Here is a 24,039-nt window from a genome sequence, read left to right as displayed (position 1 = left end):
CCAGCATTTGCCATTTACCAGTGCCTATTTTCATTTAATCAGTAGTGTGACAGCAGTGCTCAGTGACAGCAGTGCTCAGTGACAGCAGTGCTCAGGCAGATTTGGGGTTGCCACAGAGAGAAAGCGGCGGCTGAACCTGTTTCATCACCCCAGGCTGACAGTAACACATTGCTCGACCTGGTGGCTGGGTATCGCTGCACTTCCACCTCCGCCTGCTCGGCAGGCTCTGCTTCCGTTAGGAGCCAGGACTCCATCGTGCAAAACACTGTCTGGACAAACAGCACCAGCATAGAAACACCGGATAATTCAGGTTGGAAGCGACCTCGGGAGGTCACCTAGTTCACGTTTATGAATAACATGAAAGTATATTTTGTGGTTTGAGTTGTTTTTAAAAGAGGCAACGCCACCATAGGTTCCCCACAAGGGAGCAATTTCTCTTCATGTCAAGGGAGGGCTACAGGCTTCAGTGCAGACACAGACTCACATCAGGGGAGGATATGGCCAGTTCCACCGCTTGCCAAAGTCCTGATGTTTAACACAATGTTCCAGCACAAGTTCAAGGTTATCCTCTGTGTTTCCAAACCCACAACAAAAGCCAAGGAGGAGCCCTGCCAGCAGAGTGAAGCTTGTCTCCCTTCTCCCTCTGGAGACCTACAGCGTGTGGAGATGGATGCCAAGCGCTGCTGCGTGGCTCTTGGCACAGCCCAAGGGGAGCTCCCCTGGGACTGAGGTTCAGCAAACAGCTGCTAACATTAATTCTGTGAGAAACATGGTCATTTTGAAAGCGAAATTACCGGTTCCGTAATTTTAGTGCAACTTCCCGTCAAAACTGTTACCAGATACTCAAAGGAGAAAACTCTGTAGAATTAAGGAAGCATTCTGAGATGCCCAGCTACCCAAAACTCAACGAAAGAAATTAAGTGAAGGAGAATATGGCGCAGAACAGGGGAAGGAGGCAACTTCATGTTTTCCAGTGTTTCTGAGCACACAAACCCACCCTGTGCAGCCCCAGGGGACAAGGCGGGCTGGCTGCAGGCAAAGACCGCTGCCACGCTGCCGCCACACCGCCGTTACGCTGCCCTTCCTCGGCTGCCCGGCGAATATGGAGCAATCCCGGTGTTCTGGGGGGGGCCCGGCGGAGCCCCGGGTCAATGGGGTGGGTTTCGGCCGAGGGAGAGCAGGGCAGGCGGTCCCCTCATGGCTGCCCGCAGCCCTCATGGAAGGGAAGCGGGGAAGAGTCTCACCGGGCGCGGGACATGGCTGCCCCTCACAGCAGAAGCGGCCGCACTCTCCGTACCCTCCTCCTCGCAGCTCCCGACGCCGCTGAGGGGTTGCTATGGGCACGACTATGGGCACAGGGGGCGCTCCCCGCGGGAGGAAAATGGCGGGCGGCGCGGCCATGGTGCCTGAGGGGAGACGAGAGCCCGCTCGTATTCAGGGAGGGAGGGAGGCAGCGGGGGTCCGTCTGTGCGGGCGGCGGCAGCGCATGAGGGGAAGGACTTGCACTGCCGGGTGGTGCCGACATCTTTTTGGCAGCCCCAGTGTTGTCATGGCACTCCCCAGGGAGAAGTGCAAGGTACGGATCTGTTCTTACCTCCGAACCACCGAGAGGTATTTAACCTCTCCATGCAGGATAATCATGCTCTGTCACGACCTGTACGTGTTTAACCTTCTCTCTCTGCACTGACACATTAACAGGGTACAAGGGGATGGTTTTTTTCCCTGTGTTTCCAGAGGCCTGCTTCCAGGCAGGATGAACCCTTCCCAATCGGATTTACAGTACACGGTGTTAATTACATGGACCAAGTAAAATCCATTTAGAGCTTAATTACCCTTATTGTGAAGTTGCCATAAATCCTCTTGCTCCAACTTAGATGTCCCTCTTCTATCCCTAGCAGACCGAGTAATTTGTTCCCTTTTTCTAACAGCCTTCAAACATTGGAAGACATCACATCTCTGCTCAGTCTCTTCTGAGTCTGGGGGACTTACAAGTTCAGTCTTCCAGGACATGAAGTGTTGGAGCAAGTAACAAGAGGAGTAACTCACCATAGCACAGCCCACAGCCCACCAGGACTGACTTACCTGATCCATCTCATGGAAGTATTCTTGCTCCTCTAGCTTTTCTCCAAAGCTATTTTAAGGTTGGCATCTAACAGGGCACTCACAAATACAGCTACAGCCTTAATATGAGTCAAGGAATTACTCACATCTTAAAGTGCTCGAAGATGGGAAGAAGTTGTGAAGATGGGAAGAAGTCGCAGCCAACAGCAAACCCACCTTCGCAGCCAAGAACCACGAGCGAGTTCTGATCTCCCAAACACCCTCGCTTGCAAGAGTAATACCCTCAAACTGTGGTACTGCTGTGACTTACTGCTTGTGTCTTGCTCCCAGCACTCCACAAATACACACGTGGTAGAGGGAATACAACACTAAATGCACACAGCTGTATGATTATTTCCACTCCCACACGAACCCAGTTTTGAAAGGAAGAGACTTACACTCAAATCTATGCTTAATTATATTTATTACATTTAAGAAATATTAACATCTCAGGATATCTGGTTTACCATCTAAGTCCAGTCATAAGCAACAAAAAGAAAAGTGTTAACCATGTTTCAAATGAGCATTCTTACATTCATTCCCCCCCCCACCCCCACCCCGTAACGTAAAGAAAAGTGTTCAGCAGTATTAAATTCTTAGGTGGTTGACTAATGGAAGAAAAAAGAATCATTAAAAGTGTCTTTATTACCAGGCATCCTGGTTTAAGTGGTTGTTGGCACTTGTGTTCACGATCAAGCACTCTGGTTGCTTTGTTATATTCTCCCCTTCTACCCAAAACTGTGTTTTTGGTTATTTTTTTTTAGGGTTTTTTAAATTTTTTTTTTAATTTCTATCTGAATATGTAAGTTTGTTCAAATAAGTTTAGAAAGAAAAGAAACCTCGGGTTGCCTGTGAGACGTTCCTGCACTGTGTCCCCACCTCTGTGAGAAATTCCTATCGCCTGTGGCATAACTGAAGGAAGATGATTTGCTTTCTGAATCTTACTGAGCCAAAAGTTCTTGTGTAAGTTCAACTGAAAAAAGTACAGAAACACTGTCTCCGTTTGATGGTGTGCATAAACGTTACACTCCCATATATAGCAAAAATAGCTTTTATTTATAATTTACATTTCCACAAGTGAAAATTGTACATTTTTTACATAGACCATTTCATTCCATTTAATTTTTCACGCATCTATAGAACTTTCACACAATGACACCTGAAACTGTGCAGGCAAGTTAAATTCAAATACAAAAATGTATTTATTAACCAAGCAGTAGTTTGAGGCCCTGCCTCAGTTGAACATTTTTATTTCATATAAAAAGTATTTGCCTTCCAGAGAGAACACAGCAGCTCTTCTGTAAAAAAAAAAGAATGTTCATAACTCAAGTTAGTTTAAACAGACTCATCAGGTTCTGTCTTTATGTCTGTAGATACAGGTGTGCTGCTCTCTTCTGCACAGGCAGGAGGGGTGTCATCAGGTTCTTCTTTCACTTTAGGTGACTCACAGGACTCTTCTGTTTCTTGCTTAACAATGTCCAACATTATATTTAATGGGTTTTCTACAGGAGTCTTGCTGGGAGATGGTGTGCAATCAAAGGATGATGTCTGCAAAGCCAAAGTCAAAGCAGCATTAACACACATTACAGGAAGAATTTTTAGCTCCTTATCCCTTTCACTCTTTCAAAACGCAAACACGTTGATGGTCAGGCACTCAAAACACAAACTTCTATTTTATCAAGATCCTAAGAAAACAAATTTACCTTTTGAATGGCATTACTTTTCACAATTCCTTTGAAACAGTGTCATCCAAGCAGTGGTGAAATGCTTAACACACTACCACAAACTACTTGCCTCCCCAAGGGAACTCTACCTCCCAAAACACGACACACCGGAACACCCATCTATTCCATTTTTGCAAATTCCTCAGACTACATGTGTTACTCAACAAATCCAGGATGTGGTTTCAAACCATCGTTTCACTTCAGTCGTGTATAACACAAGCTGTCATGGCACACTGCAACACGAAATGCATCCTGGCTAATTCTGTATTACAAACTTGCCGTGTGAGCCTTGGACAAGAGAAATGGGTAGCTCTGAACGCATCTGCTCCCTGCAAAGGCAGAGCTCCAGCAAACACAGTGAAAGCCAAATGCTTCAGAAACCATGAAGAAGGATTCACTTACGTTTTGGTAATCTTCGTAGCAAGATGGATGGTAAATCTGAAAGAAAATGGTTATCTATTTAATTACATTAAATGACAGCAGGATGGTTGGTTACACACAGAACAATGACAATTACACATCATCACACAACGGTATGAGCAGGCAAAGTATGGCATCAAATATGACTGGGAAATGATTCTGTATTTATTTAGGGCAAATTATAATACAGGAGCCTGGTTAAGTGCTGGGAATTATCTTATACAGCTGCATACAGAAATAAATGAACCAGTTATCTACACCTATATAGAAAGACGTTCATTTTCCCTTTCAGCACAGCAGTGTAAGGGAAGGCCAATGAGGATACACTAATGCCACCAGGACTTCATGCACTTCCAAGGGCTGAGATATTTATGTACTTGGAAGCCTGGAAAACTACCATACGAACCGCCAGGAGAAACACAGCCCTTAGAATCACAAGACCAGAGAATGGTTTGGGTTGGAAAGGACCTTAAGATCATCTAGTTCCAAGGCCTTGCCATGGGCAAGGACGCCTCACACTAGACCATGTCACCCAAGGCTCCGTCCAACCTGGCCTTGAGCACTAACAGGGATGGAACATTAAGTACTAAAACCCATGGCTTTCTCTTTCTTTGCTGTAATTCTGTGGGTTTTTACTATAAATATCACATGTAAGTACAATCAGATTACCTTCTCATCTACTCTAATAGCATTCTTCAGGTGCCACTCTTCCTCTTCCTCATCCCAGTACTGTTCAAACTGCTCTTGGCAAATTTCACAGCTCTGAAAAGTTATTACGCAGTAACAGAAATAAATGAGATTATTCCAACACCTTACTGAACACATGAACTTCAGAAACCTAGTGACAGGCAAATAAGGGTCTTTTAAATACATTCAGACTACAACATGATCTGTCTTCCACACTTTAGAAAACATGAATTAGAAGTTATTTGAGTATAGTTTGCACATCAGCATCTGGACCTGACAACTACTATCTCACTTGAGAAAGGGGAGTTTTGCCCTTTGAAGCCAGGAAGTCTAAGCACAACATTTCATAACAATATAATGCTGGTTTACTGACATATAAAGACAACCTAGCACAAGGATTTAATACTATTTATGGCATTATCTTCACTCTTCTCCTTAACCTGGAGCCTCAGGCTAAAAAAAAGCAGACTATTTAGATGAAGTATTAACATTTGTCATACTTCTGGGCAAAATAATCAAACTGGAGAACAAAGCACAAAAGGTGCTTTTTAAAATCAGAACAAAGGCCTTCATTGCCTGATAGCTAGTTGTATCAACATTTGTACTTGATTACTACACCAATTCACCTACCAAAATACAGCTCTACATGTGACGTTGAGATGTTTCTTTGTCCTAATGCTTATTTTCCACCAAAACAGAAATTCTGTGTAAAAGTATCAAAACCCAGTAAGCCCAATTTGAATGGCAAAGGACCATTTCCAATTCACTTGCTCTAGTTTCTCTACGGAAACATTCAGCAAATTAACACAGTCTGCCCATTTCAATGGAATGCTGAGGGGCATAGATTTTATTGAACTACAGGTGATTTACACTGCTATCTGCACCTGGGAAACAACCATTACACACACAAATACACCACCTGTGGGGTGGCTGCACAGAGATCCAAGAACAAGACTTCAGTCTACATACACTGTATGAAAGAATGTTGTTATCTGAGCTAATAAAACGCAAGCTGAAACTTACCTCAACTGCTCCAGCAGGTCCTGCAGGAACACTCTGAAATTCCTTCTCTTTCGCAGCTTCTTGTGTCTTCAGCACAACCTCTTCATGAGCTTTTTCAAAGAACTGGCTCTTTGCACGCTCCTCGAGGTCAGCTATTTCCTCAAATTCAATCCAGTCCTAAGGAAGAAGGTTTCATTCGCAGTCAGACTCTGACAAATAGCGAGAAATGGCTAAACAATAAGGGAATAAAAAAAGAGCAACAACCAAAAGACATCCCCAACTACCATAATTCAATGAATTCTCATCAGAGCTGCAGTGCTCCCCACATGCAGCACGAGCACAGTGGGTGCTTTCTCACAATGCCACACTTCAACACTTCAATGCTACGTTCTCAGTGCAATGAAAACAGCACCACTGGTCTCACACTGGTTACTGTTCATCACACAATTCCCTGTTGTATTTCAACAGGCATTTGAGAACTACTTGAAATATCTGAGATGTTGTTTACCACAGGCCAACTTGCGTGATGATGCAGATTTCAACTGCAATACTACAGCCCATACATAAGTAAAACACAGAATCCAGCTTCTAATTTATTAAGCCACACATTGCACTACTTACTGTTAAACTGTAGTACCATCTTCTGTGTGTGATTTTTCTGCTAACATCTTTTTCTGTCCGGTTCTGACGATAATGCCAATCCAAATGATCCGCATAAACATCTGTCTGTGAAGTGGTGAATCTCATTCCACACGAGTAACACTGAATTCCAGTGTACAGACGATTTATAACGCTATCGTAGCGCCTACAGAAAGAGGTGGAAAAGAATTGTTAACATTAGTTGCTCAGATGTCCACAAGAGGAAAAACATGAATCTACTGCATAACCAAAGCATACATATAGATAACTTCTCCCTCTTTTTCCTCTCTCAAATTCTCTCAGGCCAACATTAAAACCTGCAGGTCCTCTCAGTCACAAGGTGACACAGAATCTTTCAAAAGCTCCCAGCTGTCTTGGATTAACTATCTTAGATACGCCTATGTCATTCATTGTTACTGCACTGTAAACTCATTCTACTATACTCACTGTCTTAGTTCTTCAACAGTGAAGTTTGTGAGGTCTGGGACATTTTGATCTTCATTCTGGTCATCATCCTCCTCTTCAGCAGCAGGCTGGGCTGATCCTTCATTCACTTCTAGAAAGCATAAAGATAGTTTACCAAAATTTCAGTACATCATCAGAAAGAAGTGACGTGCTCCTGACAGCTATTTTTACTCCACTATTAAAAAATATAATGTGACTATGCTAAAATACACATGTGCAACAGCCAAGTCAATCATCTTCTAACATCATTAACATAAATAAAGCATACGAGAAACTATAAGCTACTCAGAATTTCAATTCAGAAAAATAGATACTAGGAATTTACTCTTATCACACACTCCAAATTCCTTCCCAAAACCAAAGTTCAGTTTAAAAAAACATGCAGGAGCTCACAACAGCTCTAGTATTTCACTTTACACTTCAGTTGTGGATAAGCTGACTAGTTAGAACATAATGGATCTACATACGTGCTGAAGTGGAGTCAGTCTTTGACAGTTTGAGGATCCCTGTTTTCAGCAGTTTAGCAAACAGCTCATTGACATCAACCTGCCCAAGGTGGTTATCAGGGTACGAATGTGGAACGGCTCCTGGGGAAAAACATCAACGTTCAAGGAGACAAGAAGTTCCATCAGAAATTCACTTTCAGCTGCATGTTTCAAAACACACTTTTCCTTCAGCCCCTTGTTTCTTTCTTTTTAATTTCAAATTATTTAGCAACTCTCTTTGCTTTATGCCTAATACTTGGCTAATTTCTTCCTCCACAGCAGAAGTGCTACCTAAGCTGGCTGCCCATACACAGATTCCTACTGGACAGTGGTTACTGAAATGCAGCATTTTCTTTATTTAATGCTTAAATATTTCACCAACACCAATCTACTTCATCCCCTACTTGAACTATTTCTGACTTTTTAAAAGCTTTTCATTACTAACCACTCATACACCCATACAGATTGGGGCTTTCCAAAAAAGCAGACCAAAATGTATTCATTTTCTCTTTTTCTTTAAGCACAGCTACATACCAAACCCACACACTGAATGAGAACAAGTGAAAGCCTTCACTGTTTGAGGGGAAACCCCTGAAAAGATGAAGGTGCTACAGAAACAACAACCACAGACACCTCACTGAGGAGGCTTCCCTCCATCCACACAGATCTTGTACAGTGGGACATTACCAAAGGGTCACTTTTGTGGCCATCAACACAATAATCCAAGAGAAAGAAAAGGAAGATCAGTGGTTTTGTTACCCACCTGCAGGGTTCTGAACAAAACCTCCAGGATTTGGCAAATACTGTTGACCTTGGCCATAAGGCCCTCCTTGAGCAGACATGAGAGAAACCTGTGAAAGGCAACACTGAAGTAGTTTGTGTACAAATTTAAGTTTCCTTTTTATAATTTTATCATTAACATCTCAATATTTCTCAGTATTTTCATACACATTAAATTCCTCCCAGAAGTCAGTTTGCTATGAAAAGGTCCACAAACAACAACATAAACTTTGCCTCATTTTCACTTCCCACTAGAGAAGTATCAGGAACACTTACTCACTTTGCCTAACATTTACATTAGAACAAACCGAAAACCCCACCCAAACCAAACAAGAAACTCCAGACAAAGCCCAAACCAAACCAAAATCCCCCAAACACCATTTCCTGTAGAGCCATGAGCCTTCAATCCCATTTTCCAAACAGTTCTTCCTTTAAAATTGCTCCTGTTCACCAAAAGAGAACTCATCACAAAGAAATTAAAGAAACCAGTAAGGATCTATTAACAAATGCCAGGATCAGTTCTAAGAACCGAAACAGCATCCACTACATGACACACATACAAAAGCAGGATTCTTCCAGCAAACCAGCTACAGTGGGGATCAGATAGAAAAACAGGTTTTATAACATGCTTGTAATAAAAATGAGGTGTTTTCCCCTCAACTGGGTGCTTTCTGGATTTACAAGTTCTTTAAAATCTAGTCGCATTAGAGGTTAGCAGGACAGGTCACCTACTTTCACACAGTAACTTAACCATTATTATCCCCAAAAGAAAAATACTTTAAAATCTCTCCTCTCCTGAAACAACACTGTTTTCACTTGTTATTTTCCCCTTTTGGAGAGAGCATTTCAAACAGGAGCCTCAGCAAAGACAACTGAGCTTTTAAAGCATGCTGGTGCCAAGTGAATTTTAGAAGACTATAGTTCAACAATCACAGGATCATAGAATTATCTGGGTTGGAAAGGACCTTAAAGCTCATCCCAGTTCCAACCCCCTGCCACGGGCAGGGACACCTTCCACTAGAGCAGGTTGCTCCAAGCCCTGTCCAACCTGGCCTTGAACACTGCCAGGGATGGGGCAGCCACAGCTTCTCTGGGCGCCCTGTGTCAGCGCCTCACCACCCTCATAGTAAAGAACTTCTTCCTTATATATAACCCGAACTTCTGTTTCGGTTTAAACCCATCACCCCTTGTCCTATGTCTACAGTCCCTGATGAACAGGCCCTCTCCAGCATCCTTGTAGGCCCCCTTCAGATACTGCAAGCTGCTCTGAGGTCTCCAAGCAGCTTCTCTTCTCCAGGCTGAACAGAACAATGTCTGTTCTTTCTTAATTCACCCCAGTTATAGGTATCTCTTTAAACCTGCTTGTCATCAGTACCAACAACTGCAAAGAGACCACAGAATTTTGTGCATTCCAGTCCTATACCTCTTAGAAAATGTTGTATATTCACTTACATTATAACAGCTTCCAATGCCTAAAGGGTGTTGGAAGAAGAAAGCTGGACAGGGACTGGATGAGGGAGAATGGCTTTAAACTGACAGAAGGGAGACTGAAATGAGACATTAGGCAGAAGTTCTTCCCTGTGAGGGTGCTGAGACGCTGGCACAGGGTGCCCAGAGAAGCTGTGGCTGCCCCATCCCTGGCAGTGTTCAAAGCCAGGTTGTACAGGGGTTGGTGCAAGCCGCTCTAGTGGGAGGTGTCCCTGCCTGTGGCAGGGGCTTGGAACTGCATGAGATTTAAGGTCCTTTCCAACCCAACCCATTCTATAATCCCAGTGTTATTTTTTTAATGCTTTATACAGAATTCACTTTTGTGCAAGTATAATAATATATCACAGGCTTCTAATTACCTCATTTTTCCATTTAAAAATACTAATTTCACTGTCATATTCTGAGCTATGAAGTGATTGTAAAGATCCAGTATTTGCTTTAATTCTTAAAAATAGATTATTCAAAAATAGCACTGTATGTCCTCCTTAAATTATCTAGAACCTACTGAAGCAGGATGACTCTTTTAGCTTTAAACTAGCTCTCATTCTGCCAGGTCTTTAGGAGAACCTTCCAATTTTTAGAGGAAGAAAAACCTGCTAATTCTCTACACAGGAATAGTCCACAAGCAAACCATCAGCTCTTACCTGACTACTTCCCATTGGCATGTTATTGAAGTTTCCATACTGAGGACCTTGAAGCCCTTTTTCTTCGAAGTAATGCCCAGCTGCTCGCAGTGGGAAGTTTTGTGCTCCAGGCCCAGCTGGCCCATTAAAATTTGGTCCAGGTGAACCATCAAACAGATCAGGTCTCTGGAACTGCATCCCATGAGATGGTCCATTGTAGCCATGGCCAGGATGGTCAACAAATGGACCACCTTGTCCATATGGTGACAGTTCTAGTCTTGAGGCAGGATGGTTAGCTACATTTTCAAAGCGTGCACCTTGAAGGCCAAGTGGCAAATCAAACCTAGAGGCTGGCTGGTGAGGTCCATCAAATCTTTGAGGTATGGCTGTATCAAAACGTGGTTGTGCCTGTTGCCCAGGAGCCCTTTCAAATCTTGGACCAGGTGTTCCATGGATTCCATCAAATCTTTGTAACAGGGACAACTGTCCAGGCTGACCATCAAATCCAGCTGCGTGACAACCATCAAACCTCGGGCCAGCCCGACCCAAAGGACCATCAAATCTAAGTCCAGCTCCCTGGTGTATTGGTCCATCAATCAACCTAGGACCTACACCTGGTCCTTCCAATCTGAGCCCACCACCTGATGGTCCATGTGGCCCATCAAATCTGAGCCCACCACCTGACGGTCCATGGGGCCCCATGGGCCCCTCAAATCTGAGGCCACCTCCAGCTTGACCATGGGGCCCCAATGGCTGTAAATGTGGCCCCTCAAACCTGAGGCCACCCCCTGGTTGACCATGAGGCCCCAAGGGCTGACCATGGGGTCCCTCAAACCTGAGACCACCCCCTGGTTGACCTCGAGGCCCCATAGGTTGACCATGAGGTCCCTCAAACCTGAGACCACCTGAAGGCTGACCACGGGGACCCTCAAACCTGAGGCCAACTCCTGGTCCTTCAAATCTAGGACCACCTGCAGGCCCCTCAAAACGCAATGGCCCACCTATCTGCCCAAGAGGGCCCTCAAATCTCAATGGACCTCCTCCAGCACCCTGTCCTGGAGGTCCTTCAAACCTCAGGGCCCCTGCCAGCTGCCCTGGTGGCCCATCAAATCTTAGGGCTCCAGCTCCCCCTGCTCCTGCTAGCGGTCCATCAAACTGAGATGCACCCGCTCCCACCAAAGGCCCCTCAAATCTCAGAGCAGCCTGTCCAGGTGGCCCATCAATTCTGGAACTTGCCCCAGCAGCAGGAGCATCACCAAAAGGGCTTCCTTGTCCATCTACTCCAACCCTTGCAGCAGCCTGTCTAGGTGAGCCATCAAACAGAGGTCTCTCTTCCATCAGTGCGCTTATCCTCTGCTTTGCTTCAATGCCTCCAAATCTCGATCCTGGACTTTCTGGAAATGGTGATTTCTCTGGATCTTCATACCTAGCTCTTTTGAAACGTTCACTGAATGGTGATCTTGGCTCCTCTCGAACACCTAAAAAACCCAGAGCAAACCAGGTAAGTAAGTAGCAATATGCGAGCATTTAAGTGATGGAAAATAAAGGCAAAGCACGCACCAGCTTGCCCAAGAAGTTGTCTTTCCTCACGATTATCGAATCTGCAGACTGCATCACCATCTATTTTCTGGAACTCTGTGGATGTGCTTTTCCCCTGCTGTCTCAGAGCATCTCTGAATTCCTCTGATTCTCCCCAACTATCGTAAGGATCAAAGTTCTTAGAACCTCTTGCTCCCTTAGCAGCATTTTGTTCCTCAAGTCTTCGTCGACCCTCAAGTGGTGAGAGGTTATCAGCAAAAGGTCTGTTAGTGCCACTTACAGGTGAGTGTCTCCTTGCTCTCTCCCCAAATGGCTCTTTCCTATCAAACTGTACTCCACGCTTGGCTTTTGCTTGCTCACACTCTATTCCAGAAAGCAATGCATCAGGTAAATGATAATCCAGAATATCATCAGGATCCAACAGATCAAGCCTTGACAAGGAATGCTGAACTTGAGTTCTTTTTAGCTTAGCCTTATGTTCATAGTACGTTAACTCTGCATCTGACAGAAGAGGTTTCTTTTTCAAACCACATTTTTCCTCTGTAGGGCTATCCCAGACATTACATCTGTGCTTTCCTTCCTGATACTGGAACAGCTGTCGAATCTGATGAGCCACCATGAGGAACTCATCCTGTGTTATTTCACCCGATGTCAACCGTTCATTGGCCTAGAATATAAAGTTAAAGGTTTAGACTTCCAAAAAGCAAAGCAAACTATATCTCCAGGACACTTCTATGAAGACAGACTTATGGTTATTACCTTCTTAAGTAATTCTCTCTTGCTTGCAGATGTCAGTTCCTTGGGAATCTGTAAATTGGCATCCACACTTAACCGGTGCTGCTGCTTTGGTGCTCGGGGTGATAGAATTCCTTTGCCAGCAGGCCAATTTTCCCGGTGTCTTTGGTGAGGAGATTTACCAAGTGCTTGGTGCTCTTCATTCTGCTGTGTGCTGAAAGCAAGAATAGATTTAAAATATAGATTACTTCTTTATTCAGGACATGACTGCTACATTCCTATTAGAACTGATGATGGCAAAACAACACTATCACCTTAGAATCCAAGTATACACCATTTCCATATTTCACTAGTAGAAATACATTACAATGATCAATTTTAACCATCTGAACATTGCCTCCTAAAGGTGCCTACACTGAAGTCAGCAGTGGAATCTCCACTGACTTCCAGCAGAAGTTGTTTTAAAGATAGTAACTTACTTTTTATTTTCTTCCCAACCAGATTTCCACCTCTTGCCTGATTTGGACCCTTGCCAGTTCTCTGCGTTCTCCTTTGGATCAGGAGAAGCTTTAGTAGAATGCTGGCCTGCTGTTTCTTGGGGCCTGTCTTCTTGGGCCTTTTTCACTCTCCTCGGATCTCGCACCTCTTGTTTAGCATTCCTCTTAGTCGAATTTCTTTCATCTCTTGCTGCTTGTGTGCTTTCTTCAACATGAGACTGCTTTACACCTATCTGACGGATCTTTCCAATTTTTGGAGTTGATGAAGTAGGAGACAAGCTCCTAAGTCTTCTTTTTGGTGACCTCCTCTCCCGTCTTTTTGGAGAATGTGTAGATGGTGACCGTGCCTTAGGAGAGCGCGATCGTGACCGTTTCCTATTACTCGATCGCCCTTGTTTCCCACCCTGTTTCTCTGTCTCCTCTGTACTTGTGTCTTGTTTCTGAACAGCACCATTGATGACTTTATTTCTGCTGCCTGCTGCTCTGTGTTCACTTGTCTTATGTTCCTCTTTTTCTTTCTTCTCTATATTTCTCCTCTTTTCCTTCACCTCCTCCTCTTTGCCATCTTTATCTTGAAGATGTCTTTTCAGTCTTGGATCCCGCTTACTAATATCAGATACTTTCGTGCTTTCACATTCCTGGCTTTTAGTATCTTTAGTACTGGGTTGCTTATTTTTCAAAGGGGATGGTGATTTAGATTTTGCTTCTGACTGCTCAAGTTCCTTCTTCTGTGTTTTTTCACTTGTTTTCGATTTCTCCTGCTTTGTTGAGCTCTGTTTTTCAGACTGTGTTTTACTTGTCTTGGTATCAGACTGATTGGTTGTGTTTGGTGGAAACTCTTTCCTATGAGACTGGTCTTTACCATGAGAAGAATGTTGACTCATCCTATTAAGCCGAGGATCCCTGTTTGCTATTTTGACATCATGAAGTGGAGGACTTGGGGATGGCTTGCTTTTTTCAGATTGCACAGCAGTCTGATGAGGTGCTTTAACTGTCATGGGAGGTGTGGAAGACATGTGTTGCTTAGAAGGTGCTGGAACTGAAGCTACAGATGATGATCCTTGCTGAACACTAAGAGATACAGCCTGAAACAGGAAAATATCCTGCATTAATCTGCATGACAAAACTACCTCGAGATGTTCATGTTCTTACCTCAAAACCAAAACTATAAATGGAAATGTCTTGGAAGTTATGAGTCACCCATTTAACTGAAAATGACCCACTGTTAATTGCAAGTGTTAAACTAACACAGTGCCATTACAAAAGATGAAATTCAAATATAATATAAACCAGTACTACAAAGTCAATACTGTAAAATCTGTACTTTAGGCACATGTTCTCATTACAGTGTTAGCTTTCTATATATTCCACACACTCAAGGCAACTAAGCTGCCAAGCAGCTGATATAATAATGTTCAGGTTTCTGTGCCTCAAAGATGCTTTATTTTGGTATCATCAACTGCCACCACAGCAAGACTTTTAGTTACGAATGTAAACCAATAGAGCTTAACCACCATCTTCAGATGGTGGCATCAAACCATCTTAACCTAATGAGGAAGGTGACTTTGTTTCCAACAGTCAGGCTTCCCCATTCTGCAAGAGGAAATATATTTGAAAAAGCCTTGCTTGGTATGAGCCACAAGAAGAGGTGGAAGAAGAGGCAGGCATCATTTTGGAGAGAAGTTAAAACACAAAACACCGAGAACTTCACCTTTTTTTAACCTCTGAGTGGAACTCTTAAGGATTTTAGGAAATAAGTAACTGTTCAGGAACCCCAGATCAACTTGCACTGCTCTAGTCCTAAAACAGCTACTCACCCAAGGAAAAAACAAGACTGTAGTTACCGGCACACCTAAGCGCTGTCCAGGATAAAGTGAGACCCAACTACACAAGTTTCACCAACTCTCCTACTCACCAACTGTGCTTTCGTCTGTTCCAGCTCCAGCTCTAATTTTTTTTGTTGAAGTTCTAACAACTGCTTTTGCTTTGCAAGCAATTGCTGCCTTATTAGTTGCTCCTGTGTCAAATTCTTTTGTATTTCGGGAACAGCAGGAGGAGTAGAGGCACCAGAAGTTATAGCAGAGGTAGGCGTAGCAGATTCCTCTGGCTAGAAACACAATAAATGAAAGTTACATTTAAAATCCTGGTGGAATCAAACAACTCCATCTCCTTTAAGTGCTACCATGATCTAGTACTGGCACTTAGGTTTGTACAGCAGTTAGAAATTGCATTTTTAATGCAAAATGTAATTAGAACTATATAAAACTTATTGTTCCACTGTAACTTCCTCCTGCGACAAACCTATCATTATAAATTCACCATGTTCCAAAATCAAGAATAGTTTTGAAATACACAAACCAAACCCATCAAATACTCTCAATTCAGAAATGCATCTTACCTTGCAACAAAGGTTACTTCATTCACAATCAACTGTCAAAAAGCAGCATACAAACAACGAAAATGACACGTTTTACCATCTGTTCATAGAGGAGGCAGAAACACTTACCGATTTATTTAAAAACTTAGGATTCACATGGATGCTAGAAGTATTCACATTTGGGGGCAGAGGCTTAATTGGCCAGGCTGGATCTAATGAGTTGACTCTGACATCAAGTGCATACAGTTTCTTCAAGGGAAAAATATCATCCCATGTGGAGCGTAACTTAAATAAACTTTTCCTAGTATTCTCATCCACCTAAAACAATAAAACAATTCTATGGCTTGTTAAGTTAATATAAAACAATTTCTTAAACTTTTCTGTAGAACTTAGTTCATTCATTTCCTAGTACTAGCAACAGTTTGCTGGTTTAAACACAGAATTAAAGCAGTGCAGATCATATATCTATACCAACAGAATCAGTAACAGCAGCTCAAATGTGGGATTGTTGTTTCAAGGCCACTGGAAGGTTTTATTGTGTATTACCATTCTCTGAGAATTTTCTTTCAACTTTTCCATTACCAAAATTCTCATTTTACTTGCCCAATTTCTGTGGAAAAAATACAGTAACAAAAATATTGAAAGGCAACAGCCTCTGAGACAACACATTGGTCTAGTCTTTGTGCTAACTGGAGTACAACAATGACAAACAGATCAGGAAACCACAAACTGTGCACAGGAAAGGTGTTTTGCTCAGCTGTTCAGCCACTGAAGGACTTTTTTCCCAACAAATGCCACAAAAGGACTATTTTAAGTTAACTGTATTTCAGTTCAGCTGCAAACTTAGACCCATCTGTGAGCCACAGATCAAGAGGACCTGTAGGACCACTGTCCATTTTATCTCTTCACAATTTGTTTGGATCATCATGACAGGTAAAAGTTGGAAATTTGTAGTAAAGCAAAATACCATTCATCACGTAACTTGAGAAGTTCAATGAACAATAAATGAAAAATATTTAAGAACAAATATATGCAGCTGTCCTAATGTTAATGTCCCAATTCAGCCATTAAGTACTGACTTTGTGGGTGGGTTTTGCTGCAGTTTAGTCTTTAATATGTTACAGCAAGACACAGAACAGTCTGGGAAGGTCAGAGGTTCTTTCAGGGAGGAGCAGGAACTTCAACAAAAGAAATTCCTACTTAGTTACTGGGGGGGTTCCCTGTAAAATTTTCAATGAGAGGGCTTGGAGTTCACTGCAGAAGGTGAAAAAATGACTGAGCAGAAGTTTCTGCCTTCATCGAGTGTCCACTGACTGATAAAACAGAACTTGTAATAATGTCAGTGCTGGAATTCTACTTGCATCTTTCAACACGAGTAGTTAAGCTATTAGAAGTGATTACTTTACACAATTCATTAATACACATAAAGTAAACAGTTTTAGTTAGTTTAGCAAACAGTTAACCTATAAAACTCTGAAAATCAGTTATTATCCAGAGCTTCAGCTGCAACATTAAATGCAACTCAGTAAAAAAAATACATTCACAATACTGAAAAAATAGAGTATCTACCTATCTTCATATGAGAGCTTAAGTGTTCTATGATCATTATTACCATCTATTCCTTATTTCTTTATGTGTATTACATCTGAAAACCATATACAAAGCATAGCGGGATTTCAGATCCTGATATGTAATGACAGGTAAATACACAAACATCTCATTCATACGAGATGCAACTCTCTTAAATCACAGGAAACCATAGAAGCTAACTCTTCATTTCTGATCCAACTTAAACACATTCAAGTCCAGCCTTCCAAAATCTGGACTTTGATTTGCCTTTCTTACTGGGAAATACACAGAATTACTTCCTGGGTTTAAAGATCAAGAGCAAAAAATAAAAGATATGGCAACAGCTCTCAAGGTTAAATGAAATTAAACCATATTTGTCATGTAAAAGAGCAATACATTCTAACATCCTTCTCCCCTAGCACTTTTTTTTCCTTCAAATCACAGACCACCAGGAAAGAACTGGTTATCAGTGCTATTCATTCTTTGCACTTTAAGCACTCATTCTGCGTATCACAAATCAAGTAAATCAGACAAACCTAACTACAGCAGAGAGAGGCTCTGAGGAAATCCACCAGAAACTGATTCTCAGTCTATTCTTTGCATAAAGACTATTTACCATCTTAAAACTAAACCAACAGTTCATAATTAATTGGTCTATACATGAGAGAAAGTCCATCCAGGTAAACAAAATCCTATTAGTAAAATCTTGCCTGGATATAGGAAAATTACAGATGGTTATAAACCAAATTAAGAAAGACTCTACTAACATGTAACTCACATGCTTGGTATTTCACAGTACAGACACAGTACTGAGATTGACATAAACCAACCAATCTGTATAGTTCAGCACCCAAGAAAACCCAAAACTGAAAGCAAGTATTTATTTTACCAGGAACATGTATTTTCTTAGAATACAGAACTTTTCTGAAAGTGTATATACCTTTTCAAATACACAAATAAATGTTGCAACTAGGTTTTTAGTAAATGCAGTAAGATACTCTCTTCCGACATTCTTGACAATGGAATCCATAAGGTACATAACAGGAAGCTTCTCTGATGCAGGAGCCTGGAGTAATAAGAAGAAACTGAGAAGTTTAGTACAATAAAAACATATGCTAAGCTTTTTAAATAGAGGGATTACCAATCCCAGAAATACAGACCTCTCTTTTTGGTTGCCACTATAAACACCAAGGGAATTGCCTTGGGAATTTTTCTGTTTATACAAAAACTTAATCTGGAAAATCGGTAACTCAGTTCAAAGTATAGCACGGTGGGTCTATCACACAAAAAAAGGAACACCTCAGGTTATTCTGTCTGTGTACCAAAGCTTGGGAAAAGGCAAAAAGAAAAAAAAAAAAAAAAAAGAAGAAAAAAAGAAGCCCACAAGACAGTATTGCTGCTATGTACTGATGGAACCTCTGAAAAGCCACTTGAGAAAGCAGGTTTTTAAGTTAGGAGTCAGTCAGTAGCACTTCAAGGAACGTCTAAAAAAAGTTTCTAATTCAAACCTCCCGAATGCTCAGTTTTTTCTGGGTTTCACAGAACTCAAATCAGACTTCTGGCAAATAGCCCCAGTCAGGGAACTTCTGTAGCTGTTGAGTATCAGTCATTTAATAAACCACACGTAGAACAGGTCACAGTTATCTCAGCATAATCCACACAGATGGAGGGAGTCCCATTCTCTGCAGGCACTTGCAGGCAGTGACAGTTCAATTTCCAGACTGCATGCAAAAACGCACAGTCACAAGGTTCAAAATCCAGAGAGAACTCAAGTATCTGGTCAACCGGGCAAAGGCACAGACAAGCTCAGGAACCGCAACCAGGGAGTTGCACAGAAGGGAGTCTTCAAGGACACAGCTGCTACAACAGGAGGCTTGGGTTTTGTTATTTGGGTTTGGTTGTCTGGTTTATATCCAGTTTCAAAACTTGTAGTAAGTTTGTGCAAAGGTGTGGTGATGCTGGACCACTACAGCGACTTCCAATGTACACAAAGCACTACCAGCCCCATCGAGGCGATTTTAATGCCCACCACTGGCTTTCACAAAGCAGAAGGCACAACAAAGTTCCAGAACACGTCAGCAAATACACAGACTTGTGGAAAAGGACACGAAAGACAACACCACAAGCTGTGTTGACCTTGACCCCCTTAGAAGAGCATCCACTTGCAATACTTTTAAGTCCCATTCACCACGCGGTGAGATCAGGATAAAACCAGAGTAACTCCACTCACTGCTCATTTTAAACAGGACAGGCTACTGGGTTCATTAAGGACACCGTACATCGCAGCCCCTTGTCCAGACAGGTGTGTGGAAGTGTTCTTGCTTTACAATTTTAGATTTAATTCCCCTTTTAGGTGGTTCACAGAAGGGCACCAGGTCAACAATACTTTTAGATGGGTAAACCACAAATGTTTCCTCACCCTTAAATGTGTATTTATTTACCATGACCTGAAACTTAACATTGAAGAGGGCAGAATTCCTTGTTAGTTGGGGACAGGGGGGGGAGTGCCTTTGAGCATACTGAAAAAAGTAAAAACAGGCAGGTGCTGTATTTTGTCCATAAAAAGACAGGAAAATGCAGTAAAGTTAACCAAATTAAGTTAAATGCAGCACACTAAAAGCCTATCTTACACTACAATGTATTCAATTTGTAAACAAGCTAATATGCAAGCGTTAGAATAAAGGCATCTCTCTAGTGCCAGAAATCAAAGCTCCCTGGCTCTACAGCTACTTAGTATTAAAATGCTTGTGGAACACGGGTTTCTTCTTTCAAGCAGTCTGCACAGTGACACATTAAAAACACTAAGTTCTGAATGTCTGCCTTTAGAAAAAAAATGAGAGTGCACTATTTCTGACTTTTAAAGTCAGCTGTTAGAGAAAGAAAGAGCTGTCCCAGAAGTGCCTATGCCCAAGAGCTACTAACACAGTATGTTAGACTCATTCCACCTCACCAATGAATGGAAGTAACTCACTATATGCAGCCAAGGTTTGAGACACTGGGGAATCATTTAGTAGCAAAAGCAATGTAACATTTAACTGTCACTTTCATTACGCATCAGACTGTTAGAAGTAATCATACACGGAAGCACTGTCGCCTCGCAAGGAAGCCTACTTCAAACTATGGCACGGATTAGAATCTTAGCAGCGCACCCTGCTTCAAAGATAAGCTATTCAGGTGTCACATTTTAAGACCCACGACTTAAATATGGTCAGACTATTTAAGTCTTCCCTCCTGGAAATGTTTATTAGGTATCTAGCCCATACTCCAGTAACCACTCAAGGGAACCCCAGACTGGAAAGGATTTTGTTTTCAAGTGGTCTATACAACACCCCCTAGCAAGAAAGATGCCCGCTAACCGAAAGGCGCCACACCACCACCAGAACACAGAACACCACTAACTGAGCTCATCCGCTTTAAAGACTTCATTACAGAATTCCCACTCTTCCTTCAAATAATGTCGGAAAGCTATTGTTGGAAATGTGTGGCTCTTTTTTATTAGTTTCCTAAAAGATTTCAAGCTCCAAATCGGACCCCAAGTCACAAACTTGTGCAAAAACTGGCTTTTAAAAAAGAACCATGTATACAAAATGGGTCTTGGAAAACAAATTCTGCACTATACAGTGGTAAATAAAAAGACAAATACATATTTCACACTTTTTATTTACAAATAGTATCATACCAGTCACACATTTCAGAACCATTTATTCCATTGCAAAGCAGACCACTGGAGTTTTACACTAAACAAACTGTCTCCAAGGCAACACTTTTTAAAAGTGGCTTAGCAAAGGAGATCACTTTCCCAGAAACAACTAAAAACTCGCCTTCGATAAAACCACAGTCACAAACAGTAACTAGGCAAAACTAACCATTGATACAGGAGTTCAGACATCTTGGAAAAAAAAAGAGGAAAAAAAATAGAAATCACACTTCAGGGCAGGCTCTGAATCACCCAGAAATGAAGAAGGAAAAAATATTGACAGCATTGATTATTTATCACAAATCATTTTATACACATCCACTGCCCTTTAGGAGATATAATGGTGAGATCTATTCGATTATTAGGTCACCTCCCCAAGGAATGGCAAAACTCAGCCACTGGCAGCATTTAAAAGTAGACTGGAAGAGGTCTGTGCAACACTAAAAAGCCACCCTGCGTTGATAAAAAGAGCAACTTCTTAAAGAGATCCTTCCCTCCCCATCATTAGATAGTACAATTCTCACCATTATAAACCACGATTTCAAGCCAAAGGGAAAAAAGCCTTTGAACACGTGAGATCAGAGGGTGCAAGGGAAACCACAGGGGAGGGGTGACTGGCACGAGTAGGGGAGGAGGAATTGAAAGAAGAACCCTTTTCTTACAAAAAAGCTGCTGTTAAAAAGGTGCTGTAAACCCCCCTCCATGTGCTGTGGCTGACTGATGTCAGCAACTGCCTGGGTTGGGCGCAGAGGGAGCCTCCTCTTTCCCTTCTTTTTATATCATGTGCCTTTCAGACGCCATGTTAGGATCCTACAGGCTGCTGCAGTTTCTACTGTCGGGGAGAATTTCTTCTTCCCCATCCTGAACCGATACACTTCTCTAACCAAGATAAACACGCACACAAACACTGCCGTTAACTGGGGCACAGAGCACCTGAAATCCAAACAGATTACCCCCAAACCCACAGAGTTTTCTCTATAATCAGGCAGAGCAAAACAACCTCCCCCCCCCCCCCCCCCTTACCACCACACACTTCTCTATCCGGAGCGGATCATCACCTCTCAAACTTTTCTATAAGGGTGCCCACCCCACCAAAATTAGTATCTCACTGGGAAAATCGCCTTAACTGATGCTTATAAGTCATTATATTTAGCCCTTTAGAAGTGGACAATTTGCGTGCTATGAACTTAAACCTCTTTAAACTACCCCCCCCCCCCCAATAAAAGTAAAAAATTAGAAGATCTTCCACAAGCTGTCCCCATCGGCCCCTCTCTACCGATCGCGATGTATCGAAACCACTAAATTCAAGGGTTTAGACACCAGCCTAACTGCACGCTGGCTCCATGTAGGGGGCAAACCCAGCTCCAAGGGCGAGGTGCCGCTGCCCAGTCACTGCCAGGCCGCCATGTTGTGCCTGCTATTTACACGGGGCTTCAAACGCGAGCTTGCAGTTGACGGTGGGGCGAGTCCCAAACCCTCCCTTCTACTGCCAACAGGGTGGCGTGGGGCTGGTCCCCTCCCCCGAGTTCCCTGCTCCCTACGGGGTGAAGGGTAGAAGAAGCAGCAGCCTTAAACTTAGCGATTAAAGGAGAAGCCCCCCCCTCCACCCCGTGCTCCCTGGCCCCAGCTGAGGCACGCTGCCTGGTTCCCCACAGCCACTCCGGCCTCTTGCTCCTCTCCCCATCCCTCCACCTCAGCCCAAACCCTGCCCTCTCTGCTCGCCCCCTCCACTGCCTCACGTCCCCCTGATCCCCCTGCCTCGCCTTCTCCCCGTCTATACCCGCCCCGCCGCTGGCCTCCTCGCCCCATCCGGCCCTCGGCCTCCCCTCTGCCTCGCCCCGCTTCCCGCCCCTCAGGCCCTCTCGCCTCGCTGCCTCACCCTGTTCCCTCCTCTCTCCTCCTGCCTCTCCCATCCGCCCGCCACTGCCGGCTCCTCCCGCACCCCTCCTCACTCTCATCTCCCCCACACGCCCTTTCCTCCTAGCCCCCGAGGCCGCCCTAGCCCGCTGCCCCGGCCGATCCCCCCAGCAGTATAGGTAGGAGTAGTAGTCGGTGGAATATAAAAACCTTGGCGATTTGCGCCTCGATCAGGGAGACGATGTCCTTGGCGAAGGGCACGTTCTCCTCGGCCAGGATGGTCAGCATGTTGATGTGCGGCTTGCTGTTGAACGTCAGGTCTTCCAGCGACGACTGGTAATCGCGGCACGCGTCCTCCCGGGCCTCGCTGCTACCAGCGTTGCTCTCCGGGGCCGACATTGCTTTACTCCGACCGGGGGCCCGCACCAGGACCCGATACCCAACCGAGCGACAAGCCGCCCTCCCCGCGCTTCCCCAAGCGGAGAGCGGGGGCTGCCGGCAACTCCGTACCGTACCGGAGGGATCGCTCGCTGCAGCGAAGCGGGCTGTGCCAGGCCGCAGCACTCGCGTAGGCCTGTCAGCGGGACGCGGCCTTGTCCTGAAGAATGGCGGTGCCCCAGGGGCTGGGGCCCGCGGTGATCTGGGGTGCCCGGTTAATGCGGGTGTGTTCCTACTTGATGGGTATTATCTGCCCCAGCAAGTGTCTGTGGGCTCCCGGCTTCACAGAATCCCAGACTGGTTTGGGTTGGAAGGGACCTTAAAGCTCATCCAGTTCCAACCCCTGCCACGGGCAGGGACACCTTCCACTAGAGCAGGTTGCTCCAAGCCCCGGTGTCCAACCTGGTCTTGAACACTGCCAGGGATGGGGCAGCCACAGCTTCTCTGGGCACCCTGTGCCAGCGTCTCAGCACCCTCCCAGGGAAGAACTTCTGCCTAAGAGCTCAGCTCAGTCTCCCCTCTGGCAGGTGAAAGCCATTCCCCTTACCCTGTCAGCACTTGAACCTTTTAATTAATCACACCACTGTTCATAGGTCTCAGCATAGCCTTTTCACTTCACTAACAGAATCATAGAATCATAGAATAGTTAAGGTTGGAAAGGACCTTAAGATCATCAAGTTCCAAGTCCCCTGCCATGGGCAGGGACACCTCACACTAAACCGTATTACCGAAGGCTCTGTCCAGCCTGGTCTTGAACACTGCCAGGGGTGGAGCATTCACAACTTCCCTGGGCAACCTATTCCAGTGCCTCACCATCCTCACAGGAAAGAACTTCCTCCTTATATCCAATCTAAACTTCCCCTGTTTAAGTTTTAACCCGTTACCCCTTGTCCTATCACTACAGTCCCTAATGAAGA

General features: G+C 43.8%; 1 protein-coding gene across 6 annotated transcripts; it reads right to left on the bottom strand.

The window, feature by feature from the left end:
- Positions 1-3,135: 3,135 nt before the first annotated feature.
- PCF11 (PCF11 cleavage and polyadenylation factor subunit) lies at positions 3,136-23,132 on the bottom strand. Of its 6 annotated transcripts, none has more exons than XM_057396702.1 (17): positions 22,895-23,132; positions 18,071-18,196; positions 15,691-15,879; positions 15,100-15,291; positions 13,167-14,269; positions 12,712-12,901; positions 11,974-12,619; positions 11,286-11,891; positions 10,435-11,204; positions 8,286-8,373; positions 7,505-7,624; positions 7,020-7,128; positions 6,555-6,738; positions 5,955-6,110; positions 4,914-5,006; positions 4,227-4,262; positions 3,136-3,648 (listed from the first exon to the last, which is right to left on the bottom strand). In XM_057396702.1, exons 1-17 carry the CDS (start codon positions 23,081-23,083, stop codon positions 3,436-3,438), a joined length of 5,010 nt encoding a protein of 1,669 aa, XP_057252685.1. In that variant the 5' UTR covers positions 23,084-23,132; the 3' UTR covers positions 3,136-3,435. The 6 variants fall into 6 exon arrangements, with proteins under 6 accessions (XP_057252685.1, XP_057252687.1, XP_057252688.1 ...); XM_057396704.1 differs by adding an exon at positions 18,515-18,987 and having other exon boundaries at positions 10,435-11,891; positions 22,895-23,008; XM_057396705.1 differs by adding an exon at positions 18,639-18,987 and having other exon boundaries at positions 10,435-11,891; positions 22,895-23,008.
- Positions 23,133-24,039: the final 907 nt, after the last annotated feature.

Source organism: Pezoporus wallicus, unplaced genomic scaffold (genome assembly GCF_028554395.1).
Source record: "Pezoporus wallicus isolate ANWC-B61680 ecotype Strahan unplaced genomic scaffold, APGP_CSIRO_Pwel_v1 contig_13458, whole genome shotgun sequence".
Classification (NCBI taxonomy): domain Eukaryota; kingdom Metazoa; phylum Chordata; class Aves; order Psittaciformes; family Psittacidae; genus Pezoporus; species Pezoporus wallicus.
Note: the sequence above shows the minus strand (reverse complement) of the source record. Positions and strands in the feature narration are given on the sequence as shown.